The 12,535-nt window shown below is 46.2% G+C and overlaps 1 protein-coding gene across 1 annotated transcript in view; it reads right to left on the reverse strand.

Moving 5' to 3' along the window:
• LOC130127910 (alpha-1,6-mannosylglycoprotein 6-beta-N-acetylglucosaminyltransferase B-like) overlaps positions 1–12,105 on the reverse strand; it is a 29,289-nt gene extending 17,184 nt beyond the window's left edge. The window contains exons 1-8 of the mRNA XM_056297622.1: positions 12,011–12,105; positions 11,425–11,591; positions 7,862–7,926; positions 7,508–7,681; positions 6,265–6,432; positions 5,583–5,752; positions 1,838–1,969; positions 999–1,132 (exon numbers count right to left, since the gene is read on the reverse strand). Coding sequence (XP_056153597.1) covers positions 999–1,132; positions 1,838–1,969; positions 5,583–5,752; positions 6,265–6,432; positions 7,508–7,681; positions 7,862–7,926; positions 11,425–11,591; positions 12,011–12,066 — 1,066 coding nt within the window. The 5' untranslated portion in view covers positions 12,067–12,105. The remainder of the gene's footprint in view (positions 1–998; positions 1,133–1,837; positions 1,970–5,582; positions 5,753–6,264; positions 6,433–7,507; positions 7,682–7,861; positions 7,927–11,424; positions 11,592–12,010) is intronic.
• Between the last annotated feature and the right edge of the window lie 430 nt (positions 12,106–12,535).

Below are 12,535 nucleotides of genomic sequence, written 5' to 3' on the forward strand. Positions count from 1 at the left end.
TCTCTCTCTCTCATGTCTTGCATCTCTCTCTCTCATCTGTCTCTCTCCCTCTCTCTCATGTCTTGCATCTCTCTCTCTCCCTCTCTCCCTCTCTCTCATCTCTCTCTTTGTCTCTCTCCCCTCATCACTCTCTCATCTCTCTCACTCTCGCTCGCTCTCTCTCTCCCCCTCATCACTCTCTCTCATCTCTCTCTCTCTCTCTCTCTCTCTCCCCCCCTCTCTCTCATCTCTCTCTCTCCCTCTCTCTCATCTCTCTCTTTGTCTCTCTCTCCCCCTCCCTCTCTCTCATCTCTCTCACTCACTCTCGCTCGCTCTCTCTCTCCCCCTCATCACTCTCTCATCTCTCTCACTCTCGCTCGCTCTCTCTCTCCCCCTCATCACTCTCTCTCATCTCTCTCTCTCTCTCCCCCTCTCTCTCTCATCTCTCTCTTCCCCTCTCTCTCTGTCTGCAGTAAAAATAAACAGCATTCCAGCACTCGTTGTATTCCAGCATGCCTCTGTCTCCCAGCAAGGTGGTGTGTGTGTGTGTGTGTGTGTGTGTGTGTGTGTGTGTGTGTGTTGCTGTGACAGTGCGAGGTGTCAGACTGAAATCTCTGTCTGGGCACAGAGTTTATTTAACCCCGACTATAAATCCCTTCGCTTCGGGGGACGCCTGAGGAGACGTGTGTGAAGGATCATCGCCGTGGCACTCGGCGAGAGATAAAATTGAGTGTGTGTGTGTGTGTGTGTGTGTGTGTGTGTGCGTGTGTGTGTGTACATGAGTGTCTGTCTGACTGGTTGGCGGCCTGTCTCCATTTATGAGTCAGTGTACAACACAACGTTTATGAATCACCGCTGCAGTTCCAACACAAGACCCTGACTCACCTGTTTACAAGCTTATATGAAAGAAACCAATTTTTGTTATGGCAACATTACTCATGAAACACCGTGCCCTGGCATCACACACACACACACACACACACACACACACACGTAGGATGCTGTGCATGCAGACTTACGGAACATGGTCATGTACTGGCGGGGCCGGAGGGCCCAGCTGCCCCACGGCGTGCTGTAGCCACGGCCCCGAGCGTAAGTCCCCAAATTAAAGGCCGGCTCCGTGCCGAACGAGTCCAGGATTCGGAAACGGCACCTGGGGCGGATCAGAAATGGAAAGAGTCGGTGTAATTTGATTTGTAATGAGACCCAGTTCAAAAAGTGAAAATCTATTCGGAGGGTCAAATCGAGCCATGGTGCTAACGTGTAAAAAATATTGTTGATATGATGAGAAGTAATGTGTTTTCCATCTGCAGTTTTGATAGTGTAAACAGTGCTAATGATCCATCCATCCATTATCCGAGCCGCTTATCCCAACCGGGGTCACGGGATGCTGGAGCCTATCCCAGCAGTCATTGGGCGGCAGGCGGGGAGACACTCTGGACAGGCCGCCAGGCCATCACAGGGCCAACACACACACACACACACACACACATTCACACCTAGGGACAATTTAGTACGGCCGATTCACCTGACCTACATGTCTTTGGACTGTGGGAGGAAACCGGAGCACCCGGAGGAAACCCACGCAGACACAGGGAGAACATGCAGACTCCACACAGAGGACGACCCGGGACGACCACCAAGGTTGGACTACCCGGGGTTCGAACCCAGGACCTTCTTACTGAGAGGCACTAACCACTGCGCCAGCGTGCCGCTCAGTGCTAATGATGACTACTGTAAATCCGATCGCATGAGAAGTAAATACGGACCGGGTCAGAGAAACAGAATATGTGTTTGAACACAAATGGAAGAAGATAAATTCACAAAGGAAGGATGTATTTTCAAAAGGGATTAATACTGGTAGTGCTGGAAGGCCGGTCCCATGGCTCCTTGCAAGTGAGCGAGGCCGTGATAGTCTGTATAGATGAGGTCAAAGGTCAGGGGCCTCTGGATTGGACAGCTTCCTCGCCCCGGGGCGGCACCTATCAGGCTGGACCAATCACAACAGAGACATCGGCACAAGTATTTGCTGAAGGGGGTGGGACTACTAGAGTTTGACAGCCAGTCGCCTTGTAACATATTTCCTCAAGGAAGTTTTAAGTTGACAAAAAGAGAAAACGATACTTCTTTGCTTTGGCAGAGGTGGAAAGGTTGATGTGTCAGTTCAAAAATTATGCAGTAAAGGGCAATGGAAACAGGATTTACCAATTTCCTACATTTGCAGTAAATTTAATTCACCTATTTTGGATGATGTTGTCTTGCTGTGCCCCAATTACAGATATATAGATAGTTAAAGGCCCCATCCCAATTCACCCCCTTGGCCCTACCCCTCCATTTTGTGCATGGCCCTATAGGGTGGTAGAAGAAAGCTCCCAGAATGCTTTGTAAACTGAGACAGTGGAACATGGAACATGGCTACTGGTGTGGGGAAAGAAGCCCATAAATGTGTATATCTTCGCAAATAATCTTGCAAAATTTTTAAAATCCATTGCAATATCTTAGTTTAATGTAGACGCAAAGGAATATGTAATTGGATCGTTATTACAAGCATTTCAGAAAAAATACTATTCATGATGTCAATAGAGCTTCGTATATAGAGTGATTTGCGAGTGACAGTACAATTATTTCCATGTCCCATGTATGAAGCTTGAAAAATGATCCAGCAGCTAATTTTCTGCACTTCCCCGCTCAGCTGACATCAGTGCAAGGCATGGACTGTAATTTGCCTTAAAAATCAGTTCTGTTAATTTTATAAAGGAAATTTGTGTGATGATATTTCAACAAACCATCCATCAACAGGGAAATAAAAGCCTCCTATCTACGAGACCGGTCTTTTGAGAGAGCTCTAGCCAGCTAATGAAGCAAGAATTGGTTACCAAAATTGTATTCGATTAATTTTCTGTCAATCAACAAACACAGTTACCATTAATTAACTAGTCATTTCAGCACCATTCAAAACTGACTTAAAGTTAATATGCTCAGAAGTAACTGACTGAAATTAACTCTTACTTATCAAAACATTCCATCAAGTTTGCATAATATTTGGATAGAAACATGTCAATTGATAAAATCTTGTTATGATGTCTCTTAATTTAGTTTAGTCTCCCAGTTTAGTTCAGTCAGTTATTTTCGGCAGTTATTGTCCTCCATAGTTTGAGTCAATCAACCTATTATCTCTATCGTTGTCTGTTGTCTTTCCTGTTTTATTTTGAAGTTCACCTGTCTTGTCATGTCATTTCCTGCCGCTGGTTTTGTCCTCAGGCAGCCCCGTGTTCTCACACCTGTTCCCCCATTCCCTCATTAGCTCTCCAGCTCATATCCTCCCCTGGTTTCCCTGTTCCCCTGCCAGATTGTCTTGTCTTGTATGTACTACAGCCAAGCTACTCGGCGTTTCGTTAACTCTCGTTCTACCAGTCTACCCGTGTTTGAAGTCTTCTGCCTGTCTCCTGAACCTTGTTTCTCTTGCCTGCCCCTTAACGGATCTGTTGGCCTGTTTGGACTGAAAACCCCGGTAACTAGGACTTGAGCTTTGAACCTATTTGGCCTGTCTGCCTGCCCCTTGTCTGGGACGGGTTTCCTGTGTACTGACCCCTGCCTGCCCTGGACCATTAAACTGGGTGTTACTGTAACCTCGCTATCTGTGTGTCGTGCGTTTGGGTTCTTACCAGTCTGTTTCCCTGGGAAACGTAACGTAGCAAATCCAATGAGGAAGCATTGTGGTTCATCTCATTCAGTCTTGAAGTCCACACGTTATATAATATTCTACACAATGTAGTCTAACACATCCTTGTTACAGGAACTCGAAGAAGGTTGAATCAGTTCATCTGGACACAACGTTTATGGACAGATAAGTTTCATCATCATCTAAGTGACTTCATCAGTCTCAACTGACTGCAGGTATCCCCACCCTTATAAACAATACAGTTGCATAACGACCGAAACCAACGATCAGTTTCATATGCAAATAGGCGTGAACATGAACTACAGTTTCAACGGCCATGTGTACTATTCACAGAAGATTTGGGAATAGTTGCAATCACAGCATTGTGAGATGGTGACAGATGTACTCTTAGCTGCCCCCCCCCCGCTTCAGGAACGGTCGTTCCCTCTTAACATAGATGGCCTCTGACTCCCCGTTCAAACCAGCATTCCTCCCTATCAAGGATGTGCACATCCTCATCCTTAAAAGAGTGGCCACTGGCCTGTTGATGTTGTAGACTGTGGAGTCCTGGCCTGATGTGTTAGCTCTTCTGTGTTGTGCCATCCTCTTGGCCAGTGTCTCTTTAGTTTCCCCGATGTGCAAGTCACAACACTTAACAGTGTACACTACATTGCTCTGTTTGTGCCAGGGGACCCGATTCTTGGGGTGGACCAACTTCTGGCACAGCGTGTTTTGGGGTTTGAATGCAACTGACACGCGGTGTTTGGAAAATTCGTGTCTCAACTGTTCCGACACGCCCGCCGCATACGGAATCACCCCTGGTTTACACTTAGGCAGCTGGTGTCCTTCTCCTGTCTTCGATCGGCTGGTGCTGTGTTTGGGCGTCTTCCTGGCTCTGTTTAATGTGGGATTTCTCCCCTTCCCTGGCCACTGTGTTGGTGGGGGCGTTGTCAGCTCGGAGGTACAGCATCCTGATGACTCCTAGTTTGTGCTCCAGTGGATGATGAGAGTCAAACCTTAAGTTCTGATCAGTATGTGTTGGTTTACGGTAAACATCAACAATCAAATGTCCCCCATCACCAATAGCAATTTCACAGTCTAAAAAAGCTAACCTGTAATTTTTCACACCCTCCCTGGTGAACTTGATGTGGTTGTCCACAGAGTTAATGTGGTGGGTGAAATGTGGTACATCCTGAGATTTAATTTGAACCCAGGTATCGTCCACAAATCTGAACCAATGGCTAGGTGGTGTCCCTGGATAGGACATCAGAGCCCTCTTTTCCACTTCCTCCCTATACAAGTTGGCCACTACAGGTGAGACTGGGGAACCCATAGTACACCCATGCTTCTGCCTATAGTACTGCCCCCTGTATGTGAAGTATGTGGACTGAAGACACAGCTTCAGGAGCAGACACGGTCAGTGTTAAGGGTCAGTGTTCTGTCACCATCTTACAGTGCTGTGATTGCAACTCCTCCCAAATCCTCTGTGAGTAGTACACATGGCCGTTGAAACTCTAGTTAATGGTCACAGCAGTTTGCATATGAAACTGGTCATCGGTTTCGGTCATTATGCCACTGTATTGTTTATAAGGGTGGGATACCTGCAGTCAGTTTAGACTGAAGAGGTCACTTAGATGAGTGATGAAACGTTTCTCTCTCAATAAACCTTGTGCCCAGATGAACTGATTCAACTTTCTTTGATTTTCCCACCTGGATTATTGAGCATGCATAAAGACTTATTACAGCAACGTTCTTACAGTCACAAACAAGCTCCATTGTCTACAGTTGGTTTGCTCACTGACTGAATAAATTAAGCATGCTAATGTGGGGGGCCTGTGAATATGCTGGCCTCAATATTTCCTAGGAATCGATAAGGAATAAAATATTCCATATCGACCAATTTATCCATTTCGTGATCTATAGAGAAGACCGGCGGTGTTACCTGTGGAGGCGCTCCTGCGAGGTGCTGAGGGTCACGCGGTGACCCAGGACAGTCAGACAGGTGCCGAGGTCAGCCCACTGTACCAGCTCCCCTAGAGGGCCCCCTGTCTCCACCATGGCCCCGAACCGCTGGCCCTCCACACCAGCCAGGACTCCCGGGTAGAGCAGCACCTACAGTGTGTGTGTGTGTGTGTGTGTGTGTGTGTGTGTTGTGGGAAGGGGAGGGGGTGGCACATGGGAGACGGGAAGGTTTGAAAGGTGAATTCATTTGATATATATTACCAAAACCTTACTGAGCTTTTGAAATTGCCCTCATGTGCCGCAGTAGCCTTGTTTCCATCAAAATGTTGTGCGAGCTTTTGAAAAGTCAGGAAAAAATTGTAAATGCAAATCAGTCCCATTTGATTTATCTGGTTTAAAATGATCTCAGACAGTCTGTCTGCACACAAGATGCAAAAATGCTTCGTCATCAAAATTTCAAAAGAGAATGGCCGGGGTCGACAAAAACTAAAAACATTTTTCTTTTTTTTCTTCTATATCCAGGAGGGCTTTTATTTACAATGGCTTGTCATTTTCATTCAGTTTCTCTTCTTTGTGGTTTCAAAACTTGCATACAAATGGGATTGATGGAAACAACGCTGTTGATTCCCATCTCTGCCCTGCACACTCCTACAAACCTTCACCTTCATCTGCGAGGCGGCGGTGCTGTTTCTCTTCCTCCTCATCCTCCGTCCGGCCTCGGACCATCGCTCAGACATCCTCTCCACTCTGGACCGGATGAACTCCACCGCAGGACCCACGTTGTGGTTGATGGTCTCGTAGAACAGATTCAAACTCATCCCAATCTCTGCCTGCGGACAATTGAGGTTGAAAAACATAAACAGGAAATGATGAAACGGGAATTCAAGCGCCCTCGTTTATTAATCAGTAACATTTCTCTTTTTTTTCCTGTTTTTCTCCCCAGTTGTACCTGCCCAATTACCCCACTCTTCCGAGCCGTCCCAGTCGCTGCTCCACCCCCTCTGCTGATCCGGGGAGGGCTGCAGGCTACCACATGCCTCCTCCCATACATGTGGAGTCGCCAGCTGCTTCTTTTCACCTGACAGTGAGGAGTTTCCCCAGGGGGGCGTAGCACGTGGGAGGGTCACTCTATTCCCCCCAGTCCCCCCTCCCTCTTGAACAGGTACCCCGACCGACCAGAGGAGGCGCTAGTGCAGTGACCAGGACACATACCCACATCCGGCTTCCCAACCACAGATACAGCCAATTGTGTCTGTAGGGACGCCCAACCAAGCCGAAGGTAACACGGGGATTTGAACCGGCGATCACCGTGTTGGTAGGCAATGGTATAGACCACTACCCAGGCACCGAATAATTTTTTTTTTTTTGGCGGAACAGTGGCACAGTGGTTAGCGTTGCCACCTCACAGCAAGAAGGTCCTGGGTTCGATACCCCGGGGTAGTCCAACCTTGGGGGTCATCCCAGGTCGTCCTCTGTGTGGAGTTTGCATGTTCTCCCCGTGTCTGCGGTGGGTTTTTTCCGGGTGCTCCGGTTTCCCCCACCTTCAAAAAGACATGCATGTTAGGGTTAATACTCCTGTCTGTGTCTCTGACCGAGGCACGGCAAGACGACCTGGAGTTGGTCCCTGGGTGCTGCACGGCGGCTGCCCACTGCTCCTAGCTACACAACTAGGGTGGGTTAAATGCAGAGCGTGATTTCCCTACGGGGATCAATAAAGTATCGCAAAATAAAAAAATAACAATAAAATTTGTAAACAGGAACCAGAAATCCTTTTCATTTTTGCCCCAGACCAAAAAAATAAATAAATAATGGAATTGCAGAGGTGTTTCAGAAGCCCTGAAGTAACGACAACCCTTGGGTGGTCATTTTAGTAAGCCAGGTCTCAGACGTGTGTTGTAACTGCACCTTCTCTGTGTGGAGATGAGGTCTCTGATGCCAAGGCAAAGCGGAGTGGTTTCCTCCTGGACGGGGGGGACAGAAGCCCTCTATTTGGCCGAGGTAGGTCAGTATGGAGCAGGTGGTGCCATCCACCCCGTAAAACTCGTAGCAGGGGTCCGACTGCCAGTGGAGCCGCAGGAACTGCCGTGGGTCCAGGATGAGGAGACAAAGACGTGTGAGTAAATGGCGAATGCAAACCCCAGTCAGCCATTGTTCCTTCCTACCCAAATCCCCGATGACATTCACAACTGCAAATACAGCCATCTATAGCGTGCTTTGCTCACTAGTATCTACCACTAACATTTCCATTCCCATTCTTACCTCCACTTTCTCGGCACAGAGAGGATATTCAGGATCCATCGGTACGTCACACTCCTCAGCAGGGACTAAAATGGGTGAGATAACAGCCATTAAAGAACTACAGCGCTGTCGGGGGGGGGGGTGTTGGCCCCTTTCTGGCCCTTCTGTGTGGAGTTTGGGTGGGTTTCCGCCCTCATTTCAAAGTCATGCATGGTGGGTGACCTGGAGCTTCTAAACTGCCCATTGAAATGAATGGTAGTTTGATTGATTTCTGTGTAGGCCCTGTTACAGACTGCTGACCTGTCCAGAGATGCTTGGTGCCTGCTTCTGTCTCTCTATCTATCTATCTATCTATCTATCTATCTATCTATCTATCTATCTATCTATCTATCTATCTATCTATCTATCTATCTATCTATCTATCTATCTATCTATCTATCTATCTATCTATCTATCGATCTCTCTCTCTCTACCGATCTCTCTCTCTCTCTCGCTGTCTCTCTATCTATCTATCTCTCCCCATCTAGCTATCTATCACTCTCTTTCAATCTATCTATCTATCTATTTGTCTATCTATCGATCGATCTGTCCATCTCTCTATCTATCTATCTGTCCATCTATCTATCTATCTGTCCATCTATCGATTGATCGATCGATCTGTCTATCTCTCTCTCTCTGTCTATTGCTCTATCTGTCCTTCTGTCTATAATTCTATCTATACGTCTATCCTTCTGTCTATGATTCTATCTATCTGTCCTTCTGTCTATAATTCTATCTATACATCTATACTTCTGTCTATAATTCTATCTATCTGTCCTTCTGTCTATAATTCTATCTATACATCTATACTTCTCTCTATAATTCTATCTATACATCTATACTTCTGTCTATAATTTTATCTATACATCTATACTTCTGTCTGTAATTTTATCTACCTATCTATGCATCCATACATATACATCTACCATACACCTATACCGCCATCCATTAAAACATACTCCATACACATCACTCTCCCTTACCCTTTAGAGAGAGAGAGAGAGAGAGAGAGAGAGAGAGAGAGAGAGATGTCAAAATGGCAGTATATATAATATATAAGCTATAAGCATTTTGCTGCATGCTTATTCCACGGTCCTGGCTGTAGTAACAATAAGTCCATTGTGGAGTTTAACTGAACACAGGTGATGAAGAACTGTGGATAATAACAGTCATATATAATCTGTGTGCTGAAACAGCAGCCATCAGCAGGACGTATAGTGTTGCCATGCATGTAAGAGGCATGAGACTAGAGTTACTGTGTTCTCAGGGGCCCCTTACCGTAAGACCCCCACCCCCACCCCACCCCACCCGCCAATCTAACACGATGTAGCCAATGTCAATCAACTGGAGTGAACTCACACACACACTCTGTCATACATATGTATGTGTACACACACACACACACACCCACCCATAAACACACACACACACACACCTGACCCACCTGCCTCCTACCAGTGCTTCCCCCTTTACAATGCTAACCCTTGCCAAAAAACACAGTCCTTAACAGTGTAGAACAACCTATTAAAAGAGAGAGATCGAGAGAGAGAGAGAGAGCGAGGGAGAACAGGAGAACTCCTAGTCATGGCCAAGGTGTAAAGGTTTGAACACAGTGATATGCCACAGGGATACGGGGGGGGGAGTACCCAGTTTGGGAAAACAGGGGGGGGGGGTACCCAGTTTGGGAAAACAGGGGTATGAGTGGACAGGCTGGTGAAAGGACTCCTGGGTAATTCAGACCAGAGTTTTATGGGGCTGAGGTAATGTGAGGGGAGAGAGCGGGTGGGCTCCTGAGGAAGAGTGTGTGTTTGTTTGTGTGTGTGATATGAGTGTGTCGTGTGTGTATATATGTGTATATGTGTCTGTGTATATACTATATACATATATATATACATATATATATACATATATATATATATATATATAAAACTTGGTTAAATGAAGCACTCAATGGTAGGGAAAGTGCTCAACATTATATATGTGTGTGTGTGTGTGTGTGTGTGTGTGTGTGTGTATATATACATACATATATATTACATATACATATATACACATTACATATACTACTAAATATACATAATATATATTTTATATGTGTACACATAAAATATATATACATTACATACATCACGTATATACATCTCTCACACACACACACACACACACACACACACATATATATATATATATATATATATATATATATATATATATATATATATATATATGGGTTTCCTCCGGGGGCTCCGGGTTTCCTCCCACAGTCCAAAGACATGCAGGTCAGGTGACTCGGCCATACTAAATTTTCCCTAGGTGTGAATGTGTGTGTGTGTGTGTGTGCGCGTGTGTGTGCGCGTGTGTGTGCGCGTGTGTGTGCGCGTGTGTGTGCGCGTGTGTGTGCGCGTTTGTGTGTGTGTGTGTTGTTCCTGTGATGGCCTGGCAGCCTGTCCAGGGTGTCTCCCCGCCTGCCGCCCAATGACTGCTGGGATAGACTCCAGCATCCCCGTGACCCTGAGTAAGGATGAGCGGTTTGGATAATGGATGGATGGATATATGTATAAATGTATGTGTATATGTATATATCTATGTGTATGTGTATATGTATATATGTATGTGTATGTGTTTTTGTATATGTATGTGTATATGTATATGGATATATGTATATGTATGTGTATATGTATGTGTATGTGTATATGTATATGGATATATGTATATGTATGTGTATATGTGTGGCTGTGTGTGAGGCAGTGCATAAAAGATTCTGTGTGTGTGGGTTGTGTGTTTTCACCTGCATGTTGAGTATCTGCATTTGTGTGTGTCTTAGAATGCTTATCTGTTCATACGTGTGAACGGAGTGTGTGTGTGCGTGTGTGTGTTTGCGCACGGGCATTCACGTGTGTGCGTGTGTTAAAGTTCATGTGCATGCTTATGTATCGTGGGTGTTCTGTGTTGGCCATGTTTTATGAACCAACTTTTTCAGGAAGGGGGGGGGCTGAACGTGCACCTACTAACACTTACCCCCCCCCCATATCCTCGCGTGCCAGCCCGGCCCAGTAACCCCGGTTCCACCTGGTCCCTCTCAGGAGGGTCGTTCTGGAGGCATAAAACTCTGTCCTCACCGCAGCAAATTGACTGGCACCAGTGACCTCTGGGACCCGTTAAACTCCATCCCCCACAACCACCTGCACTCAGCACCTTTTGACCCCCCCCCCCACCACCACCTCCTTCACAGCCCCCATCTTCACACCTTGTTAACTTCAACGCGTGGCTAACCTCCTCTGCCACCGTGAGCCGTGCTTTTAGATGGGAGCGCCACGCCACCGTAAGAAAGCATGCGTGTCAGTGTGAAGTCACTTTTGGGGTGATTTTGGGGTGGTTTTGGGGTGATTTTGGGGCGATAAACCTGTGTTTGCGGGTAGTTGAACTGTTTTGTCCACCGACTGTCAAGTCAGATGTTTACACGAGTCACGTGAATAGTATGGTTTTTGTTTTGCTTGCTGTTGATTCGTTTGTGCAAAGCGTTTACATGAACTTGTGAGTCCAACCTGTGTACGGCCTGCGGTCGTCATTTGGTAGGGCGGTGTGAGGTTGGTGATGATGAGGATGAGGATGGCTGCGATGATGAGGAAGGCTGAGCTGGTCGAGCTTCATGGCCATTCTCCTCAGCTCCTTCTCCACCGAGCGGACCAGAAGCTCCTGGTCCTTTCTGACACTGGTGTGTAACACACATGTATACACAAATGTGCACACACACACACACACACACACACACAAACCAAACACACAAATGTTTGAAGACACAGTAACATACACACACGAACATTCATAAGCATGCACATGTGCACAACCGCACAAACACAAAGAGAAACAGAAAAGCACAGCAACCTTGTTCACTCATGTCCATTAACAGATGTTCAGTATTGTGTATTTTGTGCATTGTGTTATGATATACATATTGTGTATTCTGTATTATAGCGATGCAGTACTGAATATATGTAAGTCTAACTGTTATCATATTCATGTACTGTATTTCCTACGGTTTCTGCTTGGTTCTACCTCATACGCCGGATGTCCTGCCTGTGTTTTGATAAAACAACGTACGACATATATACAAAATACTGCTCACGTTACCTCCTGAGCAGGGCGCTGAAGTCGTCTGTCTCTCTCTCCCTGGTTAGTCTTTCCATCTGAGAGGCCAGAGTGTCCAGTCTCAGAGACAGCCTTCGTATTCCAGCACCATGCTGAACTGGAAGGTATGCACAAATGGAGTTAAATTCAACACACACACACACACACACACACACACACACACACACACACACACACACACACACACACACACACACACACACACACACACACACACACACACACACACACACACACACAGATAGATACACACATACGTGTAGTAGTGGACAGACACATGGACAGATATGCTGATGGATGTAAATTGGTTTATGAACATACAACCTCTAGACACATCAGCATGTGACACAATAATCATATTCGGTACGGATTCCCCTCTACACAAGTCACCTATAGTTCTACTATTATCTAGTATCTCATTTCCTACTGCTGCAACTTGTACTGCAGTTATGGCCGTATTCTGTGCCACCCGGCACACCTCCAATGCCTTCCCCCTAGAAACAAATG

The sequence above is a fragment of the Lampris incognitus genome, chromosome 17, assembly GCF_029633865.1.
Source record: "Lampris incognitus isolate fLamInc1 chromosome 17, fLamInc1.hap2, whole genome shotgun sequence".
Lineage (NCBI taxonomy): Eukaryota > Metazoa > Chordata > Actinopteri > Lampriformes > Lampridae > Lampris > Lampris incognitus.